Genomic DNA, 22,965 nt, shown 5'->3' on the forward strand with positions numbered 1-22,965 from the left:
TGATGCACTGTGTTGCTGGACTTGGCTGGAAGGCTTTTTTTGGCTGGAAGCAGCAGTTAAGGGTTACCATGATCTGGGAGCTGCTCCAGCATTCAACTACTATCAGCTCTCGGTCACCCTGTCCTTACATGTGTCTATAGGGTCCCACTGGGGGGCTTTGCTGCTCAAGGACAGGGGAAATAAACCCCTTGCTGGGAGGGAGTCACTTCCAGCTGAGCCCTGTGCCTGCTCTGCTTCCATATTCCAACCGGTGGCTTAGAAATAAAAATCCCCAGCAGCTGCCCATTTGTATTCCTCTCACAGCTGCGCTCCCAGCGTGGACAGGGTGTGAATGGATGCATTCCTCTTCCCCACGCCTCATCTCAGAGCAAGCTCTGCACCCTGAAAGCTGCTGTTCCCAGGCTTGGAGCTGAGATCAGGCAGCACAAACACATAGTGGGCTCAGAGCCCTCCGTGTGTCCCAGCCCAGCAATGAGTGCTGCTGCTCGAGCGCCGGCTTTGTTCCATGCAAGCTTGCTGCTTGATTTAATTAATTAATGCAAATCGAGACTTGTGTTAAAGCCTCCTTTTAATTACCGTAGCATCTAGCGGAGCGTGATTCTTTTTCCTCCCTTTCTCTTGTGTTTTTAAAGGGAAAGCAAGGCCTGGATGTGCAGCACCCGCCCCGCTTCCCAGCCAGCACCTCCTGAGCAGAGCTGCTTGGAGCCCTTTGATCGGTGAGTACACGTGGCTGTTCACATTGCTCTATTTCTTTCCCATTGGCGAATCAAATCTTTATTCTTGGTGATGTTCAAAGGAAAACAACGTCCCTCATCACAGAAGCAAGTTGTTGTCATCGCTTCCAGGGCACCTGAAGGGAATAATGGGTGTTTCTTTGTCAGTTTTCACTCTGAAACCCCATTGCAGCTTGCAGCGATGCCCTGCTGGCCCTGGATGGGACAAGAGGTGATCCCTGAATAAGTAGGAAAAGGATGCAGGGAAACTGAGGCACTGGAGTAGGGAAAGGGCTGTGTGAGGTCTCTCTAGTTTCAGGCTGCCCTAAAACATGGTGGAGGGATCATTTGGGGTCATTTCCCCTGAGTTTAGGAAGCGTGGGCTGAGCTCAGCCCCTGTAAAATGGGGACCACAGGTGCCCCATAAGCCCTATCCTGGGTGACACGGGGCCTCAGGTTGCCTTTGTCTCCTCAAGTCCACATCAGCTCTTTAACGATGCCCAGCACCCGAGGCCTGGGTTGGGTTTCTGGTTTTTTTTATTCCTAATTAAATGAAGCACTTAGGTTAGCAGTTGTAAGGTAGGCATGTTTCTCTGGGTATTGATTTTAGAGTACAGCAGCAGTTGGGTTTATTGCATAAAAGACAGCCATGCGTTTTTTTCCCCCAGCAAGGCTGCCTTTGTTTGCTTGCTCTCGCAGTTGTAGCGAACGTGCCTGGTCTATTTTTCTTTTAATATAGGTATTGATTGATTAGGAGCTCAAATTAGTGGGGGGGGGGAAAAAGGGATCAGACAGCACTGAGCAAATGTTAAGTGCAAGCATTGTTTCCATGCTGAGCAATTCCAGGCAGCCCACAGAGCCGGAGGGATGGAGTGAGAATTAACCTGTTTTAAAGCCAAATTGTTGATGGAGATGGGTGAGAATTACTGGTTGTCCTAAAGGGATCTGGAAGCTGAAAGCAGCTCATGGCAGGACTGGAGTGGAAAAGTGCTTTAATATACATATATGTGTATGTATATGTGGATTCGGTTCACAAAACAGATAGGAAAGGTTTGTGTCTATGGTGCCTGATGCAGATCTCATCCACGTACAGCACTGTGGTTCTGTGTGGGGTGATGCTTCCATGCAATGCCTTCAAAGGAAAGCACTGTAGGATTTTTCCCAGGCAGTGGATCTCTGCAAGAAATAAGTGAAATCCATCACCGTTTGGCTCTGTGTTGATTTGTAATTGAATCTGCTTTGATAGCAAGCAGCCTGAGAGCTCTGCATTGAGTATTGGTGCAGAATTTGTTCCTAGTGAAAGCAGGCTGGCTCTGGGGTTGCTACCAGCTCATCTGTTTGACACAGGGGAAGTCATGCTCCTTTAGGAGGATTTCCATCCCTGAACTCCTCCCATCACAACACTTCCAAGCTACATTCTGTCGTGAAAGGATGGGAATATTTTTAACCATATCTCGCCAGGGAAGTATTAATAGCACAATGGGCTTGCTGAGAGAGCTGAAACCATATTTTACATTCAAGGAACTAATTAGGAACCAGGGAATAATTAGTGCTATCCCCAGCTTTTCTTCCCCTCACTTCATTTGCAAAGATCTGAAGCAAATGTCTTTACTGGAATCTTCCATCTGTACTGAATGTTTTATGGCTTCTCTATGCGTCTCTCTTCCATGTGGTTGTTGAAAACACAGTCTCCTTTGCTCTGTCCCACCTGCAATGACTGACTGTCACTTCTGAAAGGTAACTCGTGTGTCTCACATTGGCTCACGCACACAGAAACCAGCATAAAGCCTTTCACAGGGCTTCTCTGCAGCCCCTCTCCATGGCTCTCACACCCTCAGCACTGGGCTGTGCACAGGCATCCTCAAATAGCAAAGTGCTCAGTGCTCCATATGGGAAGATATGCGTGTTGGGAGCAGGAGGAGGAAAGCATAAAGGATGCTGAGAGCAAGGAGAGCAAAGCAAGGTGAGGAGACCTCCAGGACAGCTTTCACTGTACACAGATTGCTTCTATCAGTCAGTTACCTTGCAGTCCTTCTCTACCCCTGAGCATAAGTTTCTTTTATTGCTGTCTCCTCTCACAGGTTCGGATTGACTTGGCTCAAGCAGAGCATCGGATTTCTCGCTTTAGAACATGCTTTATTCTTGTGGTGACTGTTACCAAGTCTGAGAAAGTACTTGCTGCTAATATTGCTTGCAAAAGGTGCTTTGAAACAAATAAGATGTCAGCCTATCCACCACGTGTGCTGAAGCGTGGCACTTCGATGCTCACAGAGCACGTTTTCTCACTGGAGACTAAATATTTTTGCAAGTTAAAAGAGCTGCCGTGGGCTGAGTTGTCACCTAATTATGTCAGTCTCTTTGTGGAGTATTTTGGTAATCACATCAGAGTGGGGGCTCTTTAATCTTTGTGCTCCATCTAATCACGTCACGTCCCCAATCCACACATACAGGGAGCTCTCTGGATGGGCCCTCAGCTTCTCTTTTGCTCTGAGAGCAGAGTGCAGGTGGTGGAAGGAGCCTGAGTGCTCTGTGCTCTTTTTAAGCTGGGGTTCTAACAAACAGCTCTTGGTGGTGAGACAAACAGGGCTGCAGCCACGCAGTGCCAGGCTTGATGGGTGAAGAATCTGCATAGAATCCCAGTTAAATAATGTTGATAAAACAGAATGAAAGCTTTTCACCTCCTTCGTTCTCACTGAGATCTGACACGAATAAATTCCACATAAACAAGTGGGTTCCAAAAATAAAAGCACTCATGCAACGAGGCCAAAAATGAGATCGTCTCCGTGCTCCTCCAGCTGCTGAGAGCTGTTCCTCCTCTTTGTATTGCGGCAGAGCTTGGAGATCTTGGCTTAAATTGGAGCTGGTGGTGGTGGCAGGTGGCACAAGGAGTCTCTGCATAACTGACATGGGCTGCAAAATGTAGGAGCTGAGAGCAGCTCCCTATTGTGTGTTGTCTCTTATATGTGAGAGTTCTTATCTGAAACAGAATGTTTTTGGCTGTAAAGCTGATCTGCGAAGGGAGGTAAGTTACATTCAGGTCTTTTCTTCTTTATCTTTTGGCTTTTTTTTGTCCCTGCGAGGAACCCAGGAGATAAGATGGAAAGCTCAGAAAACAGCCCCTGTGTGACTTGGGGTTGTATCCCAGCCTGCAGCCCTTCTGCAAAGCAATACTTCACCATCATCTCTCCAGGGAGGAGCTGTGACTAATGGCAGTAAAGCAGGTATTGAAGGAGAAGCCCAGCACCCAGAAAGCATTACTTCCTTTGGGAAATCCTGAGATCATCCCAAGATCAGCTTGCTAATTTTACTGAAAAGCATTAATAATAAAGCATCCAACACTGATCTGTGTGAATAACAGCGAATGATGAAGCAAAACACAAGCTGATGTCACGATTACTTGGCTTCTTTGTCTTCCAGCAATTTAATCCAAGCATTCGAGATGCTTCATTGCAAAACAAGCGTGTTGTGTTTGATATCAATGCATGCAGTGCTGCTATTGAGCCGGGAGCCCTGTAAGTGCACCAGGCATGGCCAGGGAGGCAAAGCATGTGGAACCTGGGATCCCTAGCACCCTACAAAAGGCCTAATGGTGCTGCTGTTGGAAAATGGCTCTTCTTTGATAGCAACCTCTCCCAGTTCCAGCAGCCAGGCGGCTGGATGTGGTTTCCATGGAAATAGACGTCAGATCAGTAAAAGGAGAGAGAAAAAAAAAGAAAGCAGGGCAAGTGTTTAAAATAATCTCTTGTTTTGAAAGCTCTGTACGTTTCTGTCACAATATTAACCTTCCTGAAGGTAGGCTGGTTGTTTTTTTGGTGCAAAATCCTATGCACGGGAAGGGTGGGTCCCTCCAAAAGCTCCTTCCTTTGGTGTATTGGGTACAAAGGCTGCTGTGTTGCCTTGTAGCAGGTTGGTGTCTTTATTCTCAGTCCATCTGCCTTTTATATGTTGTGGCTTCTGGTGTTGGCTGAAGCGGCTGCAGCACAGCAAGGCAGGAATTGCACGCTGGTCATTGTGCAGAGCGTGCAAAAATAGAGACATTGGTGAGCAAAGCGTTCATCTGATGGTGTTATATGGGTAAAAAGAGCACTCGTTTTGCAGCCCAAGATGAGGGCTGCGTGCAGGCAGCACGTGTATATCTCACAAAGAGCAGGGTGGCTTTTCTGCTGCTGTCACCTCCTAGAGAGATGCTGTGCTGCTGGCTGACCCCACAACCACCGCCTGCTCCTATAGACCTCATCAGTGTCAGCATAGTGCACAGCTTTAGTCCCTCAGAGCCACCCTAAGTGTTGGCACCTAAGCGTGGCTGCACCACGCAGCCTTAGGGTGGCTCTGAGGGACTAAAGCTGTGCACTATGCTGACACTGATGAGGTCTATGCTGAGTGACCACCACCCCAATGGGGCTGCGGCGCTCCAATAGGGGATGAATGGGCGCTGAGGTTACACCCCCAAAGCACGCAGCCACCACCCGGTGCTCGCGGCAGACAAAGGGAGTCCCGCAGCCCTTCGGGAGCTTTACGAGAGCGCGGCGCTGGGCAGCGCATCCCAATAGACAACACACGGAGACGAGGCACGGCGTAAAGCGGCCCCGCATCCTCCGCCGGGCCAACGCCGGGCCGAGGGGGGTCGCCGCCCCTCATCGCCTCCCCCCGCCCGCTGCGGACTACGGCTCCCGGCGTGCAACGGGAAGCGGAGGAGAGGGGGGCTCCGAACCCGAGAGGGGGGCTCCGAACCCCCCCCCCCCCGGTTCGCCCTCCCCGTCGGTCGGCACGTGCCGCTCGGCTCGGCCAATAGGGGCGGGGCGGGGCGGGGGTCACGTGACTTTGTTTGGCGCTTTTTTGTGCGCGGAGGGGGCGGGCGGGAGAGGAGTGGGAGCGGAGCGGCGGAGCGGGCAGGTGGGTGAGCGGGGACGGGGCTGAGGGTGTAAAGGGGATGAAGGGGGAAGCGGTGGCCGCAGCCGCCTTTAAGCCGTTATGAAACGGTCTGGGGTCTGAAGTAAACGACCCCAAGCGGCTGTCTGATGTGGGGGTCGCGGTGCTGCAGTGTAAGGCTGCCGGGGGGGGGCTGACAGCGCGACGGGCGGCGGCTCTTTAGCCGTTAAGGGGCTGCGCAGCTCCTGGTGTCCCTTTATCCCCGCTGTGGTGTCGCTAAGACCGCCGGGCGTCGTGGCGACCGAGAGAGAACGCGACTGGAGACAATGGGGGATCGCTCCGAGGGAACCGCCCCGATGGCGGCTGGGCTGGGGGAGGAGGAGGAGGAGAAGAAGAAGAAGAAGGGGGCGGCCATTGTCAGCTGGGGAAGGGGCGGCGCCCGGCAGCTCCCCCACCGCCTGCGAAGCCCCTTCAGCCTTGGGGCCTTTTCCCTGCGGGGTGGGGGGCGGGGGGGGCCGCACCTGCGGCAGTTGGTTGGGTTGGTTAAAGGGGGGGGGGGGGGAAAAAGGAGGGGGGGGGGCGTCGGATGGAGCCCGGATGTTGCCGTTGGCTCCGCCCCCCTTGGAGCCCCCCGCGCGCGCCCGCCCGCCTGCGCGCGCGCCGTCTTGCTCGGCCGTTTGAATTCGGTGCGGTTGGGAGGGGCGGGGCTTAGGCTGCAATGAGAGGCGCTGATTGGCTGGAGGAGCGGGGCAGCGCCCATAGTGGGGGGGGGGGTCGGGGCTGGGGTCGGTTTGCGTTGTTATAATGGATGTGGATTGAATCAAAGGGTTAATAACGCCGTGCGGTGTCTGTCTGCTATGGTGAACCTCCTGCTATGGTGAGCCGTCTGCTTGCTGCTCGGGGGATGCAATCAAAGGTAGCAAGAAAACCAGCAGCCATTCAGATGCACGTTTCTTTGTTTTCCAGGTGTCTCTCTCTGGTTAAAGCTCTCCTGTTGGCTCCTGCAGGCGGATTGCCTCGGTCATGGCTACTTCTGGTACGGAGCACTGTGTGCTCAATGCTCCTTTGCTATTGTTCTGTTCCTCTTACTTCCATAATTGAGCTGCAATGAATGTGTAATTAAACTGGTTTTCACCGTGCTTCTCTCCCATCGCTAGGCTTGCTGTGGAGAAGCTGTTAAAGCAGCACCCCGAGCTGCTGTTAGCAGATAGGATGAGGTTCATCTGCGTGCCATCTGCTCAGCGAACAGAGCTGTCATGCAGGCGTCTCAGTGATCAAAAAGGAAACGGCGCGGGGTTGAGGTGTCTGCTCTGAGGTCTTCAAAGAGCAGAACTCTGCCTCAGTGTGTTTCCGTGGGAGCTGTTGTCAGTTCTTGGCTCTTGATGAATAAAAGACCTTATTATCAGACTTCTCGCTGCAAGGAAGGGATCTTTTTTTCCCCTATTTGGAGTCCTGCCACGCTAGTTTTTGTGTGGATACCTAAGGCTACAATAGCATCAGGTGCTTTAGGATGCGGTATCCAGGAAGAACAGCAGACAAAATTGTCCTCTGCCTTTTAAGTAGTGGTGCTGTTGCTTAAAAGGCAGCTATCGGCTCAGATGCAGCTGTCTCCTTAAGCCAGTTTGGTGGCATTGAATTACTGAAGGCTTGCTCGTGTTAGCCAACTCAGTTTCCTGGCTTAAAACACCACTGAGGGTTGTTGTTGTTGTGTGTCCCTAGATATCCAAGTGAAAGAACTGGAAAAGCGTGCCTCTGGGCAGGCATTTGAGCTGATCCTCGGTCCCCGCTCGAAAGAGGCAGCCCCAGAATTCCCTCTTTCTCCTCCGAAAAAGAAGGATCTGTCATTGGAAGAGATTCAGAAGAAACTGGAAGCAGCAGAAGAGAGACGCAAGGTATGTTTGAAATGACAGGTTGAAGGGAGATGTGCAAGCGGTGGGATTCTCTTAGATGGGATTTCTGACTGAAGACAAACGGATGGCAGTTTATTTGTGGCATTACATTGGGAATGTTAATTCAGCTTTGTTAGGAGCTCAGCTTTGTCCTTCCAAAGCTTGATTTCCAAAATGGTTTTGAATGGTCACTTGAAAAGCAGGGAGGTGTTTAGCTGGGAGGGGAAGCTGTATCAAGAAAGAAGCTGCTCTTGACTTAAATCTATTCTGTTAAGGATTTGCTTTATTCCACCAAATCAAGTGGTGAATCTGTAACTTAGAAGCCTTATGAATGCAGTATTTTGAGGTAAGTTCCTGCTGTTCAGGTGTGGTTTAGAGCCCTTAGATATGCAGAGGCTCGTTAATGAGGTGCCTCCTGTGTGACCAGGATCGCAGTAAGCCACCATTTTGAGATGCAGGAGTGTTCTAGGGGAGTTCTATAAGTGCTGGCATCAAGTATCCTGCTGTGGTTTAACCTGGCAGGCAGCTAAGCACCATGCAGTCCTTTGCTCATTCCCTCCCTTCCCAGTGAGATAGGAGGGGAGAATTGGACAAGAAACTCGAGTTGAGACTGAAAAATAATAAAGATATGAGAAAAGGAAGAGAGAAAGGGCTATAGTTATGGTCATGCAATATGTGTAACCATATAGATGTGAGGAGTCATATACAAGCAGTTGCTCACTGCCCACTGACTGGACTGATGAACTTCTTTAAGTTTACTTTCTGCATGATGTCACATGGAATGGAATAGCCATTCTTTGGCCACTTTAGATTGACTGTCCTGGTTCTGTCCCCTCCCAGCTCCTTGTGCCCCCCCCCAGCCCCCTTGCTCTCAAGACAGTAGGAGAAGCTAAGCAAACTGAGCAGTCCTTGGCTCTCTGTAGCTCTGCTTAGCAACAATTAGAAGCATTTGTATATTCTTGATGCTGCTTTTTGCTTAAAATCAAAGCTTACCATCATACCGAACACTACTGAGAAAAACCAACTGCATCGACTGAAATGAAGACATTTCCGGGTTGTTTTTACTGGGAAATATCCCACCTGTCACGACTTGAGTTATGATAGAAATTTGCTTTCCTGTGTGGTTTGTGATGGTGAAATGTAGGCTGTGGGGGTGGAGAAAGTACTAGGGAGCTTTGTATTGCATCAGGAAGTTGTTCTGAACAGCAGAAAAATCTCTTGTTAGGAATTGCAAGCACCAGAGCGTTGTAGTTGTCCTCATTCATCCATGTTTGTGTTTGAAATGTGCGTGGTCTGTTTGTAGTCTCATGAAGCAGAAGTCTTGAAGCAGCTAGCTGAGAAACGGGAGCATGAAAAAGAAGTGCTTCAGAAAGCAATCGAAGAGAACAACAACTTCAGCAAAATGGCAGAGGAGAAGCTGACCCACAAAATGGAAGCTAACAAAGAGAACCGTGAGGCACAAATGGCTGCCAAACTGGAACGCTTGAGGGAGAAGGTGGGTGTAGAGTCCTGGTTCTGCCTGGGGAGGGAATGTATCAATAACAATAGGTAGAGCCAAGTAAATGGACAAGTGAGGGAGCAGACAGATAGCATTCAGTGTTCTGTGGTGTTCTAGTTTTGAAACGAGATCATTAAATCCCCAAGAGACTACAGAGAAACGCTCCTTTTGGGGAGGTGATGGGGTATGTGGGGTGACATTGGGCTGCTTGCTCTCATGGAGCTTCGTTCTTTAGTAACCCCCATTGGGAATCCTGCTGTGAGCTGAGGGGTGGGAAGCAAGCTGGGGCTCGCTCTGCTGCATGCCCTGCCTCTGGGCCTGGGGGGCTGATGTGTCCCTGCTTGTGTCTTTCAGGATAAGCATATTGAAGAGGTCCGAAAGAACAAAGAAGGCAAAGACCCTGGTGAGGCCGAAAGCAACTGACTTCATTCTGGAAACTGACATTCTCCCCCTCCTCTAAATATCCAAAGACTGTACTGGCCAGTGGTTTTGCTTTTCGGTTTTTGTTCTTTTTAAGTTTCTAGAAACTGATGTAGAACTGTAAAGTTAGATCCAAACTGTATGCTTTCTTTGGGGACTAGAGGGGAGACCTTACATGTTTCACTTTTTCTAAGGTTGTCTTTCCAGTGTAGCTATCTTGTTGCATCCTTTTCTACTCCAGAGCGCTTGCTGCTGGATTGATGGCTAGTACTGTATCAGCTCTGTAAGACATTTGTGAAAGGAATATGTAGTATACTGTTCCATGCTGAATATCTGTTACACTTCAAAAATCTGACTGTCACAGTCTTTTAAAATCCTGCTGTAACTGAGTGACTAAATAAAGCTGCACAGTGCTGTTAACATGAGATTGGTTTCTGAACGTGGCATATAGAGTTGGCTGAGGCCTCCAGCGAGCATCCTTACCCAGCACTGCACAGAAAAGCTCTGTAACAGCACTTTTCCTTACATGCTGCATAACTGGCTCTTCCCTAGAGCGCTTTCATTGTCTCAGTTTTACAATAAGAGCTTTGTTTTGACACCTCAGCAGTTGTCAGCTGTTGTGTGTTTTTGTTGAGATGGTTTAGAACCACCTCCCTTCAGATGCTGATGCTTGGACAAACACGTCTTTGTTGCCACATGACTCTGATCTGACCCTTTGTGTTTGGTTTTTATTTGGCGAGGGGTTTTATGGAAGAGAACTTGTGCTATTGAACTGGGACTTGTGTACCACTTCCTGCAGCATCACAGAGCTTTGGTAAAAGCCAAACACCCCCCACTCTGTGTTGGCATCATGCGCCTCTCCCAGCAGGATGCTGTTAAAGATTGTTTTTGATTGGATGGCTGCTGCAGGTGTGTTGGATTAAACTGCTGCAGGGTGAGCCTGAAGATAGATAGCTCCTGCCCATGGAAACACACACCATGTTTGTTTTCCTGGGCAGTGAAGCAGATAGAGCTCTATTGTGCTGTGAGTAAAAGTGCTTTTAGGAGCGTCTGTATTGTGCAGGTGCTTTTAAAGAAACCAAGAACCTTCTTTCCCTCCAAGATTACTGTATGGTACATCCACAAGAACTCAATGCTGCTCTGCACTAAAGACAAGACTGCAGTTAGTGTGAGTTTATTGTCACCTCCCCTTTTGTTATGAGCAGTGCCCTGACCTGAAGCAATTGGCTTCTCAGAGCAGGGAAGCTCAGCATTGTGCACCTTCTGTCAGGCACAAGAGCAGCTCTGCTCTGAGGCTGGTCCCATCCTGCCTTCCCAAAGCTGTACCCTTGATCTTTGGGGTTTGCTGCTGTGTTGGTTTGGGTTTACTTCACACCTGGATCATCTGGCACCAAACTGGTGACAATCTGATGTTTGGAGGATGGAAAACAAGGTGAGGATTTCTTTTTTTTTCTTCATTGGGTTTAACTGAGTCCTGGATCATTTACATCTTCTCCGGGGTTTGTTAATGAGGAAACATTTAGGGAGCTTTTATATTTCATGTTTAGTGCTTTTGATTGTACTGAACTTGTATTTAACTTGCATAAATGAAAAGGGGTGGGGGATGTGGGGTAAGGCTTCTGCTGAAACAAATGTTGGCCAGTACAGTGAAACAAAGCCAATGGTGACAGGTGGGATGGCTGGGATCCTGTGTGAAGGCTTTTTCGGTGCTGGTGTCATAGATGACAGTTAAAACAGGCTTTGTTTGCCAGCTGCAGTGGGGAATGGGGCAGGTTTTTAGAGGCACATGTTATTGCAGTGTAAGCAGAGCAATTTGTGTGCAGATCCACCTGCAGGGGTGGAAAGGAGCGTGCAATGAGTTCCACATGGAGACGGGCTTGAAGCTGTGAGTGTATGTATCTTTACTGCCTTGTAGAGGCTTTAAGTCATTGCTCAATCACTTCCTATGTTTAAGATCATACTTCACTAGCAACAAAATCAGCTCTTGAGCTTAATGTGTTCATCTGCTGCCTGAGCAAAACCCAAGTACCCCTAATGCTGGAAGCCCCCCCCCCCCCTTTTTGAGGGAGAAGGATGACAGTGCTGCCAAAACCCAACTGGCACTAAGAAAGCAAAGGCTTCTAAAACTCGAGCTCCTGCCTTGCCAAAAGCTGTCAGATGCAAACTTGGGCCCTTCTGTTCCTTCATCTTAGTTCTTTCCTTCTGGTGCGAAGTGTAAATGGAGCTTAATTCCTTAGAGAGGGGTTCTGAGGTGGGAGTGAAGTTCGAGGAGGTGAGTACTGAGGGAGGAGGAGGAAAACACTGCCGTTGTGCTCGGGCAGGAAAGTGGAAAAGCTGCTTAAAAATGACTGCACGAGCTCGTATCTGCCTTGCTATAGGCTTTGATTCAAGAGCGAGTTCCAAGAACTATGAAGCCATATTCTGGGCGGCAATGGAGGTACAGGGGTGGGATAATGGCAAACGAGGCAATGATACAAACAAGGCTTTCCGATAGGCGGAGGCCGAGGGCTGCTCTATGGCTGCTCTATGGCTGCTCTATCGCTGCTCCCTGCGATGCCCACCCCGCGGGGCGGGGCTGGTCCGGCGCTGGAGCGGCCGCTGCGGAGGCTCCGTCGGAAACGGAGCTGCAGGGAGAGCTTCGCAGGTGAGGGGAGGGGGCTGGGAGGGGAAGGGAGGGTCGGGGCTGGGATGGGGGAGCTCTGGGGGGTCGTGGGGAGCTGGGTGGGACCGGCAGCAGAGCGCTGTGCTGAGGGATGCTGAACGCCGTCCGTGCGGCGATGAAAGGCTGATGAGGCTGCATCCCATCCGGCGGGTGGGCGGGTGTTGCTGGGGCAAGGAAAACTCCGCAGGAAATAACAGGCGTTAAAAGCAGCGTCGCTGACATCTCACGAGTGTGTGGAGGCTGTTATTTTGAGCTCAAGCCGGGTTAATGATTGCTGGCACAGTGCAAAACTTGCTCTGCTCATACCGAACATTGCTTCAGGTTTTGCAGCCAGGAAGAGCTTTGCTTAATTAAGTCCCTCTTCGACAAGTGTCGGAGAGCCTGCACCATGTCCGGGTGTCTTTCCTGCCCCGTGCTGCGCTGCTCTGAGCACGCATTTCCCCTGGCAGCTCCCAAGGGCTCTTTGCTACATAAGTGTCAGGGGCTGAAGCCACCTCCCCATATGCAGGCACAAGAACGAGCTCTTCGTGCGACACCAGGGCTTTGTTTTGGAAAGATTTGGTCACATCAGCCTCACCCAGGCTGTTCTGTTTTTGCCAGCAGCAAAAGCTGCTGCAGCACCACGACTATTTGAGATCAGCAGGTCTGTGAGTATAAAAGGTTGGCTTTCCCTGGGCGTCCTGCCCGTGTCACAGGAGGTCGAGCAAGGACAAGGGTCAACCTGTGCCAATTGGTGCAGTGCCTCGGTCACCAGGCAAGGTGGGGAAATAACATTTAAGAGGGAAGCCAAGCAGTAAACAACTGATTTTGTTCGCATTTCTGCTCCTCAGCTTCAGGCAGCCCTGAGTTCTGAACCGATCTGCTCCGTTCTGATGAGGAAATTCTAGAGGTGGGTTTGTTGTTTCTGTCGTTTCTTGTTTATAAATCCAGTCCCATTCCCTCCCCCTCCCATTTCCAAACTTTGAAGAGCTTTTCCTGGCTGAGCCGTATTTGAAGTGACTGAACTTGGCAGGAGTTGAGGCTTAAAGCAGCACGGGAGCTGGGCTGGTTTCTTCCCAACTTGTCTGAGCAAGAATGGGTAACAAGTGGGGTGGGGGATCACCTGGAGCAAATTCCATTCAGTTCTGAAGACTGCTGTGGAAATGCAAAACAAACTGGGGAAGCTGCCTTTATCTCAATGGGGACAGCAGCTGCAAAAATGTAAATATAGAAAGCTTGCTCACAGAGATTACGCTGCTGGACATCAGTGATGCAACCGGACAAACTCACTCAGGCTGCACTGTCTTTGTGGGAAGCCACATGGAAAATATGGAGCTGGAAAACGATGGTGAGAACTCAGACTAGCTCACTCACACGTCCTGTTTCTGATGTTGCAGTTATTTGTGCACTCAGCGGCCTTGCAGAGCAACTGCTTGCAGGATGCAGCTTGGGAACACAGGCAACCAGCAAGGGAAAGTTGGGGCTGTTGCTGGAGGGGGAAGTTGTTAGAACACTCTAAACTGCAGGGAGGGGATGAGATTAACTTCGATGGACTTCACTAGGAGCCAGTATGCCCTGGAGAGTTAATTACCTCTCTGCTCTTCCAGCTGGTGTCACCTGTATGGAATGGGACACACCAGTGGCACTTCTTAAGCATCCTTTCCCATTCCTTCATATTGCTGGTTTTACTGATTCTGTTATGTCAACCGTAATGAGGCCACTCTTTAGTCATGCAGGGTTGTATATATTAGAGGGGGGAAAAGAAATAACACATTCAGGCAGTCTCTGTTGCTGACTTTGGTAAAGTTGTCCTTTTATCCCCAGGTGTTTTTGAGCAACGAGAGCTGTGCTGTTGCTGTGCCATGGCAGCGGTGGTGGCAGAGAAGCTCAGCCGCCTCTTCATCAACGTGCGTCAGGTCCCCCAACTGCTGGCCCCCCCATTGCTCACCACTGTCAGCAGCTCCGAGGTGCCAAGGGTTTTCTGGAAGCCTTACATCCACACTGGATACCGCCCGGTGCACCAGACCTGGCGTTATTATTTCTCCACGCTCTTCCAGCAACATAACGAAGCCATCAACGTGTGGACCCACCTGGTGGCCACTCTGATCCTGCTGCTGCGTTTCCAGCAGCTTTCCCAGAGGGTGGATTTTGGGCAGGACCCCCACGCTCAGCCGCTCCTCATCATCATCACGGCATCCATCACCTACCTGACGTTCAGCACGCTCGCTCACCTCCTGCAAGCCAAGTCTGAGTTCTGGCACTACAGCTTCTTCTTCATGGACTATGTGGGGGTGGCCATCTACCAGTATGGCAGTGCGTTGGCGCACTACTACTATGCCATCGAGCCCAGCTGGCACGAGAGGATCCAGGGCTTCTTTATGCCCACAGCTGCACTGCTGGCCTGGCTGTCGTGTGCAGGCTCCTGCTATGCCAAGTTCCGCTACCACCAGACAGCGTGGCTGCTGAGCCGGCTGTGCCAAGAGGCACCTTCAGGCCTGGCCTACCTGCTGGACATCAGCCCTGTTGTGCACCGCATCTACACAGCATCACCTGCAGGGCAAACAGACCCAGCCCTGCTGTACCACAAGTGCCAGGTGCTGTTTTTCCTCATCGGTGCCTTTTTTTTCTGCCATCCTTACCCAGAGAAGTTTCTCCCTGGGAAATGCTACTTCTTTGGGCAAAGCCATCAGATCTTCCATGTCTTCCTGGTTCTTTGCACGTTGGCACAGATCGAGGCTGTGGTGCTGGACTATGAGTCCAGGCGGCACATCTACTCCTCGTTGCAGGGTGAGCTGGCTCACCAATTCTCTGCCCTGTTTGTGTTCACTGTGACCTGCTCCGTGCTCACGGCTGCATACATGGCACGGAAGGTGAGGGACAAGCTGAGCTTCAAAGAAGACTGAGATCCAGGGCAGAGTGAGGGATGCCATGGCCAAAGGATGCTCTGAGAAGAGGAAGGAAGCGCTTTGCTGACTGTCACTTGGCATTGCTCTCTCCAGGGAGGGAGAATAAGAGCTGCTCTTCATGCTTTTTAATTCAGAATTAATCCCATCGTATCCATGAAATAGTGCACTGGTTTAATTCCAATGTCTGAATAAACAGATAGAACAGTGTGTCAGTGTGGTGCAGCCTGGTTTCTGCTGCGCCCTGTGTGGTTTGTTCCAGGGATCCCACAGCTGTCCCCTCCATCCCATCTCAGCAGCAGCAGAGGGGCTGCATACCTTTCACCTGGGGCAGCTGCAGATGGGTCTCTCCCAGCCCTGCCCTTCTTGCATCTCTGTGTGTCTCCAGGAAGGCTGTGGGGAGCAGTGTGTTGCAGTGCAGGTGAACGATGAGCACTGCTCCCCTAGTTGAAGATGTTATCTTGCAGGACACTGTCCAGTCACTCAGATAAGAGCTGCCTTTGGTTAATCCTTGCTGCTTTTCCCATTCCCTTGCTTTGTTTAGTAGCAAAGCCACTACTGCTGCCCTCCAGCTCCAGCACAGCTGCTGCTCAATGCCAACCAGTGCTGTGCCAACCAGCTTTTGCCTGAAGATGTTGAGGCACGTCAGGTTGGTATTTCTTGGCAATCAAATGTTGCCTCCTTTCATCTGCAAAATTCCCAGGCCAAGAAGTCCTGAATGTTATTGAGTCATCTCTCAGCACAAAACACCTTAGTGTGGAACTTTGGGTGCCCTGCTGCCTTCCAAAGAGCTTTTTACAAGGGAGTGAGGAACTTGGTGCAGGAATGAAGGACGTCCCTGGTAGAAATACTGTACACTGCCTAAGCTTAAAAATAACCAACGACTAAAAACCACTTTAACCCTCCAATTAATGCCAGGGCATCCTCCAATAGTGCTTGGGAAAGCAGATCCACCAGTCTGCACCTACTGGGATGGGATATCGTACTGGGATGGGATATACTGCATGGGATATCGTAGCAATAACAATTGATCCTATACACCAGCACTGAGAATGGTGGAATGTCAGCACTGTGTCTCTGTACAGCACTCTGCAATCCACCTCCTAACGCAGTACTGCTCCATTTTGCACTCATGGGCAATGTGAAGTCGTGTGATTGTCCGAATTTGTTGGTATTGCAGTTCATCCTTTGTGACCCTGATGTAACCATGGAAACAGAACCATCAGAGTGAGCCTGCGCTATGCTGACAGCCCGTGCCTGATGCCTGTGCTCTCGTTATCCAGTTGGTCGTTGTGGGTCAGACAAATTGAGTAGGGAATCAAAATCAATTCTGCACACCAAGTGCACGTTGCTGATGAGTAGGAATGAAAAGGTCTTGGGAGAACGTTTCCCTGATCAAAGGAACTTCAGGGAGTTTAAGCCCAGGCTAAGAATACACTATTTAGTAGTTAGATAAAGGATAGGGTTATTTTACAGCAAAACCAACTATGGTATAATGGAGTGGGGTGACATCTTGACCTGAAAGAAAGCAGTGCTCTGTCCTGGCTGCTGAGTATTGGCGTGACAACCCATGTGAAGAGTTATAGCAGCAAAGTACCTGCACTATAGCACTGAGCAGCACATCACTACCATGAAGCTGTCAGGGGATACTTCTAACGCTTCCTCTAACACCAAACAGAGCTTCAGCATCTTTGCAGAGGTTGGGACTGCATGGATGGATGAAGATCCCTCAGTGGCAGCAGCAGGACGATGCCCCAGTGTTGCTAACTGGAGAGCACTGGTGGCACAGCGGGAGCAATCGAGTGCTTCCCTCACTGCCACCCAGCTGTGAAATCGGACGTGACCTATTGACGGATCCTCAGAGCAAAACTGAAAGGTATCGATGGGATCTTTGGAGCTGTTGTAGAGGAAGTGCATTCATCCTATGCAGGACACTTGTCTTGGTGATGCACTTTAGCAGGGCACCGATCATAGAAACCTAAAGGAGTGCTTAGTGCCATGTCTTGGCTGCATGCTGGGCTGCTATGGACCCAGCCAGCCCTGCCACATCTCTGCTTATGCAAGGAAGCTCCAACACAGCAGATGTGCCTCTTTCCTTTGTGGGGTGCAGCAAAGGTGAAAGGGAACATAACTGGAAGGAAACTCAAGCAGTGCATTTTTCATGTCTAGCTTTTCTTTAAATATGTTCCCCCCCCTCCTCCCCCTAAATATTAATTTGCTCACAGTTAAACTGTGCTCGGAGCTGCAGCAGACGGACCAACACATTGATTTTCTCCTCCCTCCATCCCCAGCAAATATAAATTCAAGTGTGCAGAGCCTGCACTCCACCAATTGCTCCGGTGGGGACATCAACAGTTCAACACACGGATGGAAGATGTCAGGGCTTGTCAGTGGACACCATAGAGCTTAATGTTACACATTTTTCTGTAAAGAAAGGTATGTTTTCTTTCTAATGTGCTGTTTATCTTAGTTTGTTTCTCTTTTGTGACGTCTAACACCTCTTTGTCTGCCAGTTTGAAAGTGTATTTTCGTGTTTAATAGCGGTCTTAATGTACCATTTCCTCTGCAGTCAGAGGCAGTGCAGCCACAAGAATTTAACGTCCTTTTGCTTCCTTAACATTCTTGTTTTGCAGCACGAAAACTGAACCACATTTGAACCGAAAACTCTGTGTGAAATGACCTATATCCTAAAAAATCAGATTATGCTGCTTTTAAAGTGACCGAAGTCCAAACAAAGGAACGTTATATCTACAGATAGAACCGTTTATGAAACCAGCCGATAATTTTTTGCATAAGCCATTCCTTTTTCCATAGGCTCGTGGGTAAAAGTAGCAGCACTTGGTGCTTGGATACTGTTCTGTACTTCAAACAGAGGTGTCATCAAGCAGAGGGAACTGGACTGGCGATGGGGGTTTGTCTATTTGCTTAGCACTGTCATCCACAAACAGAAAGCAGTTATTTGCTCTCTTAAAAATACTTCACAACTGACTAAAAACAAGGGCCAGGAAGTATTTCCTCTGTTTGCCTGCAAATAATAAAGAAAACCTCATCACCTGCTCAGGTATCTTACAGATAAACATCCCACTCTCACAGTGGGATCTATTGGATGATGGGGAAGCAGATCCCTGGGTGTCCAGTCCTGTTGTGAGGCAGGCACTGTGTTTTCACTGACTCAGATGCACAGGGGGGTGCTGCATACCTCATAGTTACATCCTTGTCTGAGTGTCTTTTAGTGATAAGTTAGACACAGGTGGACATCTTTGCCTCATAGCTGAGAAATAATAATGCCTACAGTGCCAACAAGCAGCATCATGTTGCAATTGGCACCATGTGATGGTGTCGCCGCCCTTTTTATAACGAAGGGCTGCAGCTTTTACAGTATCTGATGCTTGTTCTCTCATACATTCCAGTGTTAAGATGGCACAATAACCATGGGAGACTGGAATTTCCTTGGAGGCATTCTGGAGGAGGTTCACATTCACTCCACTATTATTGGCAAGATTTGGCTAACCATCCTCTTCGTGTTCCGAATGCTTGTCCTTGGAGTGGCCACCGAGGACGTCTGGAATGATGAACAGTCAGAATTCATTTGCAATACTGAGCAACCTGGCTGCAGGAACGTGTGCTACGATGAGGCCTTTCCCATCTCTCTCATAAGATACTGGGTCTTGCAAGTCATCTTTGTGTCCTCTCCTTCTTTGGTGTATATGGGTCACGCCTTATACAGACTAAGAGCCTTAGAGAAAGAGAGACAGAAGAAGAAAGCTCAGGTGAGAGTGGAGCTGGAAAGCACTGAATTAGAAATGACAGAATATCGGAGAAGGCTGGAGAGGGAACTCCGACAGCTGGACCAAAGGAAGCTGAACAAAGCCCCCCTACGAGGCTCATTGCTCTGCACTTACGTGATACATATTTTCACCAGGTCTGCAGTGGAAGTTGGTTTCATGATTGGGCAGTATCTGCTTTACGGGTTTCGCCTGGATCCCCTTTATAAATGTCACCGAGATCCGTGTCCAAACGTAGTCGACTGCTTTGTATCACGACCAACAGAGAAGACAGTCTTCATCCTATTCATGCAGTCGATAGCGACCGTATCATTGCTTTTAAATGTCTTGGAAATTATCCACCTTGGATTCCGTAAAATTAAAATAGGTCTGTGTGGGCAAGAGGAAAACAAGGATGACCGTGGTCATTTCTATGCAAACAAATGCAAGAAATACTCGGTGATACCCCGCTCTTCTCTGGGAATATCTGCAACTCCTCCAAAAACTCTCCCTTCTGTACTTGGCGGTTATGCCTTTTTAATGGAGAAACAAACAGACACTGCCATCTACCCAGCCTTAAATTCTGCTCCCATCTTCCAGCCTATTCAAAATAACCACGCGGAAAACAGAAGCAATTACACCCAGCACAGCCAGGAAAACAAACTGCCGAAGAAAAGGCCAGCTATGAATGCTTTAGCTGGTCAGACTCAGAATGCCAGCACAGAGTGCAGGGAAGGCTTGCTGGGCAAACCTGCGACCGAAAGGAGGAACTCTCAGAAAGAAGCTGATCAGAAACACCTCCTTGCTGGTACTCAGAATGCAGATACAGCTTCGAGAAGCTTTGCTGAGATGCTGTCGCAGCCTCCTCTGCAGCCTTTTCCTGTTGCCAGCCTCAGAAGGCAGCACGGAATCATCTCCTCCTGGAACTGCTGCAAAGCAGCCGAGAGCGTCGGATCCTCCACAAACTCCCTTACAAAGGGCAGCAGCAGGAGACGGAGCAGCCTCAGCATGAGCCAAGGCCAACTGCCCCCCAAAGCTGACACCCGGCACCCCAGCCGCCCCAACAGCCCTGATTCAGCAGGGGAGGCCAGCACTGGCTCCAAGCAAAGCCGGGGCTGTGGCAGCCCCCAACCACTGCCCTTATCCGGGCGGCTGTCGCTGTCAAGCAGTGCAAGCAGCCGTCGGGCCCCCACCGACCTGCAGATATAGCATGGCTGCCCAAGCAATGTGCGTGGGTAACTGCTGGGCTTTGTGATAGAAGCAAGAGCAGCCCAGGAGCAGCTTCCTCAATTCAGCTTTAAGCAGCTCTTCCGCAGAGGTTAAGATAGAAGCCCAGCCCTTTGCTTTTAGCTAAGTGACTTCTGAACCATCTGCTTTGCTTGGCTGGCGACGGAGGGATGGCTGTGCCAAGCTTCTGCATTAACCTTCCAGCTAAGAACATACATAAGCAATAAACATAAAGAGCAAATCGCAGTCTCAAAATGTCTTGTATGGAGACCAGTAAATGAAACGAAAGAATCATTCACTGCAGGTTGTTTCTCCAGCAGCTGCTGTTTGTGTTCTCCCTGTGTGTGCATGCAGTTGCAGCTCGGTGCAGCTGTGGGGTTTAACACATAGAGGTGCCATGATGCTCATTGAACCCCATGCTGTGTCTGGGAGCATCCCGTGCTGCTGCATGCTTTGCATTTGATGCCTTTATAGCAAAGCACGTGTTCATTGCACGGCTTAAAGAGCACAAAGACGGCACTGAGGGGCTCGTGTGTAGCAGCTCGAGAAGCTGGTAGGTTAGAAAGGAGCCCGAAGGGCAGCTATAGGGCTCTGATATGGGTTCCTATTGCCGGCCATATCGACCGCCATACCCACACCAGGCCGAACCCTACAAGCCCCGCGCAGGCGCAGACCTCCCACAACCAGAAGGCCCCCCACCAGACTCTGACCAATCAGCGGGCAGAGGGAGGGATTTCCGGTTGGGTCGCCATGGTAACGGTAGGAAGCCGGGGCGCCATATAGGAGGCGGGCGCGGGCGGTGCGGGTGCTGCGGGGTAGATGGCGCACCACAAGGTAGGGGCTGCGGAACCGCGAGGGGGTGGCGGGGCCTTCCCTGTGCTTCCCACCTCGGCGGTGGGGAGGGGCCGAGCCGCCTTCGTAGGCAGGGGTACGTCGGAGCTCTGACCGTGTGGGCCGTCCTCCTTCAGGCCGCGGACTCGAAGCGGGAGCAGTTCCGGCGCTACCTGGAGAAGTCGGGGGTGCTGGACACGCTCACTAAGGGTAAGGCGGCCTGGAGGCCGGGGGGTGCGGGGAGGTCCGGAGTTGGGGCGGAGCAATGGGAAGGTGCTGTGCTGGGGTCTAGTGCAAGTGTCTGTGCTGGTCTGAATATAGGGGAGCACTTATCTTCTTCTTATGGCTCGCTGCCCTTTAAATGATCCCTTTGTGTTCTCGAGCCTTTCAATAGGGTGTTATTATGCCTGCTTGATGAAGCACGTTGCTTATGGAGTGCAGCAGCTGTATGGGGTGGGCTCTGTGCTGAGCCCAGGTGTGTTGGGCCCTTTGATTCCCTGCAGGTGTGGCTGTGCTGTTGCAGTGTGAAGTGTGTGAGCAAAACAAATCATCCAAACCCTGCAGCAACCAAGTTTTGCTTCTAACTTAAGTGTTAAGCTTAAATCTGTGCAATTCATGTGGCTGAAACTGGGAGGGAGGCACTTAATCTCCCTTCAAGTAGCGCTTGAGAAGCAGAATTGCATGCCTCTTGTGTGTTATATCTTGTGTATTTTGTGCTCCATAATCATCCCCTGTGGGTCAAAGAAATCCCTTCCATTGAAGTGGGGGGTGCTCTGTTTCCCCTTGTGCAGCTCCGTCCTTAACATGAAGGATATAAGTGAGAATTAAACAGAAGAACGTGCTGTGAGCTTGGCATGCAACTTGTATGCATTCTGCCTGCTGTGTGTGTTTTGGAATCTAGAGTTGCATGGATGTCTCATAATGCTTGACCATCTTGTACTTGCAGTGTTAGTAGCCTTATATGAAGAGCCAGAGAAACCAAGCAGTGCACTGGAGTATCCTTTCTGTCCTCTATGGGTTGGTTCTTGCTGTTACAAACAGCCTGTTTGGTTCTTCTTTTGCTGTTTGGAAGACAAATTGATATGCAACCAAAAAGAGGTTGGTGTAGCAAAATGTGAGTAGCTGTCTTGTATGTACTAGTGTCCTTCTGTAGAATATACCAATGAACTTGGCAAGCTTTCTTGTTTTTTTCCAGCTTCATTCCATTGGATGAATAGCACGGTAGTAATTTAAGCGATTCAATGTTGTTCTGGTCGTGTTTATTGCAGCACTGATTATTGATTTAAATGTTAAATCAAAGTGTCCATCTGTGGAAATCCTTAACATCTAAACATCAGCTTTCTGAAGCATCACCTGGGAGCTTCAGCTCCTGAGAGCCCAGAAATGGAGGCACTTCGTTTGGAAGTAGCAGAGATGAAGGAGAAATACGAAGCTGTGCTGGAAGAGAATCAGAAACTGAAAACCAAAGTAAAAGCCTTCTTTAGTATTCCTAAGTACTGCTGTGTTTGATAAGGAGAGTACTTTGGCACTTAGAATACAGCTCGCTTTCACTGCCATCACTGCTGATGATGTTATAGGGTTCAGCCTTGTGGATGGGGAATGCTATATCTCATTCGTTGCCTATATGCAGCTTCTGATGGGAGCCTTGTATCCTGGAATGCAGTTTTTTTGCTAACTATTATATTACAAAATAAGTAAATGAAGGGATCCTGGGAAACTCCATCTCATCATTCAGTCCCATTTGTTTTTATCTGATAACGTGCTATAAGAGCTTTGAAAAGCAGGGCTGGGGGGAAGCTAATGCCTTTCTATGAGGCCTTTCCAAAGGCTGAATGCAGGAGGGGGAAACAGTGTTAGCTTTTGAGCCCTGGCACTGCTCTATGGCAGGGTTTTACCAGAGGAGGTCACCCTTTATCCCTATGGAATATTCACTTGTGCTGCAGCCAATACAACCCTGGTGTGCTCCCGTGTCTCTTTCAGATGTCCCATCTAACTGCTTTCCTCTCTTTCAATCCACAGCTGGCTCAATATGAACCACCTCAAGAAGAGAAGCGCGATGAATAGCAGTAGTTTCTCCTTTCGTACCTTGGCTTTATTAATAAAGGGCTTCCTGTCAACTGCAGGTCCTGCCTCTTCTGTGTGTCTCTGCAAGGAAAACCAGGCAGCGTGCAGCTCTGTTTGTGGTTGGTCATCGTGCAGCTCTGTTTGTG

The 22,965-nt window shown here is 49.8% G+C and overlaps 4 protein-coding genes across 6 annotated transcripts; all 4 read left to right on the plus strand.

The window, feature by feature from the left end:
* Positions 1-245: 245 nt before the first annotated feature.
* Positions 246-9,814, plus strand: STMN1 (stathmin 1). Of its 3 annotated transcripts, none has more exons than XM_072355609.1 (5): positions 246-716; positions 6,549-6,618; positions 7,302-7,474; positions 8,775-8,966; positions 9,324-9,814. In XM_072355609.1, the coding sequence occupies exons 2-5, from the start codon at positions 6,606-6,608 to the stop codon at positions 9,390-9,392; spliced, it is 447 nt and encodes a 148-aa protein (XP_072211710.1). In that variant the 5' UTR covers positions 246-716; positions 6,549-6,605; the 3' UTR covers positions 9,393-9,814. The 3 variants fall into 3 exon arrangements, with proteins under 3 accessions (XP_072211710.1, XP_072211707.1, XP_072211708.1); XM_072355606.1 differs by lacking the exon at positions 246-716 and adding an exon at positions 5,518-5,606; XM_072355607.1 differs by lacking the exon at positions 246-716 and adding an exon at positions 6,280-6,459.
* Positions 9,815-10,357: 543 nt separating this feature from the next.
* Positions 10,358-15,143, plus strand: PAQR7 (progestin and adipoQ receptor family member 7). The gene is made up of 4 exons (XM_072355605.1): positions 10,358-10,821; positions 11,884-12,033; positions 12,882-12,940; positions 13,855-15,143. The coding sequence occupies exon 4, from the start codon at positions 13,893-13,895 to the stop codon at positions 14,931-14,933; it is 1,041 nt and encodes a 346-aa protein (XP_072211706.1). The 5' UTR covers positions 10,358-10,821; positions 11,884-12,033; positions 12,882-12,940; positions 13,855-13,892; the 3' UTR covers positions 14,934-15,143.
* Positions 15,144-16,525: 1,382 nt separating this feature from the next.
* On the plus strand, positions 16,526-20,212 carry GJA9 (gap junction protein alpha 9). The gene is made up of 3 exons (XM_072355610.1): positions 16,526-16,809; positions 17,225-17,369; positions 18,344-20,212. The coding sequence occupies exon 3, from the start codon at positions 18,365-18,367 to the stop codon at positions 19,904-19,906; it is 1,542 nt and encodes a 513-aa protein (XP_072211711.1). The 5' UTR covers positions 16,526-16,809; positions 17,225-17,369; positions 18,344-18,364; the 3' UTR covers positions 19,907-20,212.
* Positions 20,213-20,662: 450 nt separating this feature from the next.
* Positions 20,663-22,877, plus strand: MYCBP (MYC binding protein). Its single transcript, XM_072355611.1, has 5 exons — positions 20,663-20,758; positions 20,893-20,965; positions 21,702-21,750; positions 22,093-22,222; positions 22,775-22,877. The coding sequence occupies exons 1-5, from the start codon at positions 20,744-20,746 to the stop codon at positions 22,817-22,819; spliced, it is 312 nt and encodes a 103-aa protein (XP_072211712.1). The 5' UTR covers positions 20,663-20,743; the 3' UTR covers positions 22,820-22,877.
* The last annotated feature ends 88 nt before the right edge of the window (positions 22,878-22,965 follow it).

Source organism: Excalfactoria chinensis, chromosome 22, assembly GCF_039878825.1.
Source record: "Excalfactoria chinensis isolate bCotChi1 chromosome 22, bCotChi1.hap2, whole genome shotgun sequence".
Taxonomy (NCBI): Eukaryota; Metazoa; Chordata; class Aves; order Galliformes; family Phasianidae; genus Excalfactoria; species Excalfactoria chinensis.

Coding starts and splice junctions, on each gene's coding strand:
- STMN1 (XM_072355609.1), top strand. Junction 7,475..8,774: donor CAGCAGAAGAGAGACGCAAG/GTATGTTTGAAA, acceptor GTCTGTTTGTAG/TCTCATGAAGCAGAAGTCTT. Junction 8,967..9,323: donor TGGAACGCTTGAGGGAGAAG/GTGGGTGTAGAG, acceptor TGTGTCTTTCAG/GATAAGCATATTGAAGAGGT.
- GJA9 (XM_072355610.1), top strand. CDS start 18,365: ATGGGAGACTGGAATTTCCTTGGAGGCATTCTGGAGGAGGTTCACATT.
- MYCBP (XM_072355611.1), top strand. Junction 20,966..21,701: donor GCTGGACACGCTCACTAAGG/GTAAGGCGGCCT, acceptor TTGTACTTGCAG/TGTTAGTAGCCTTATATGAA. Junction 21,751..22,092: donor AAACCAAGCAGTGCACTGGA/GTATCCTTTCTG, acceptor TCTAAACATCAG/CTTTCTGAAGCATCACCTGG.
- PAQR7 (XM_072355605.1), top strand. CDS start 13,893: ATGGCAGCGGTGGTGGCAGAGAAGCTCAGCCGCCTCTTCATCAACGTG.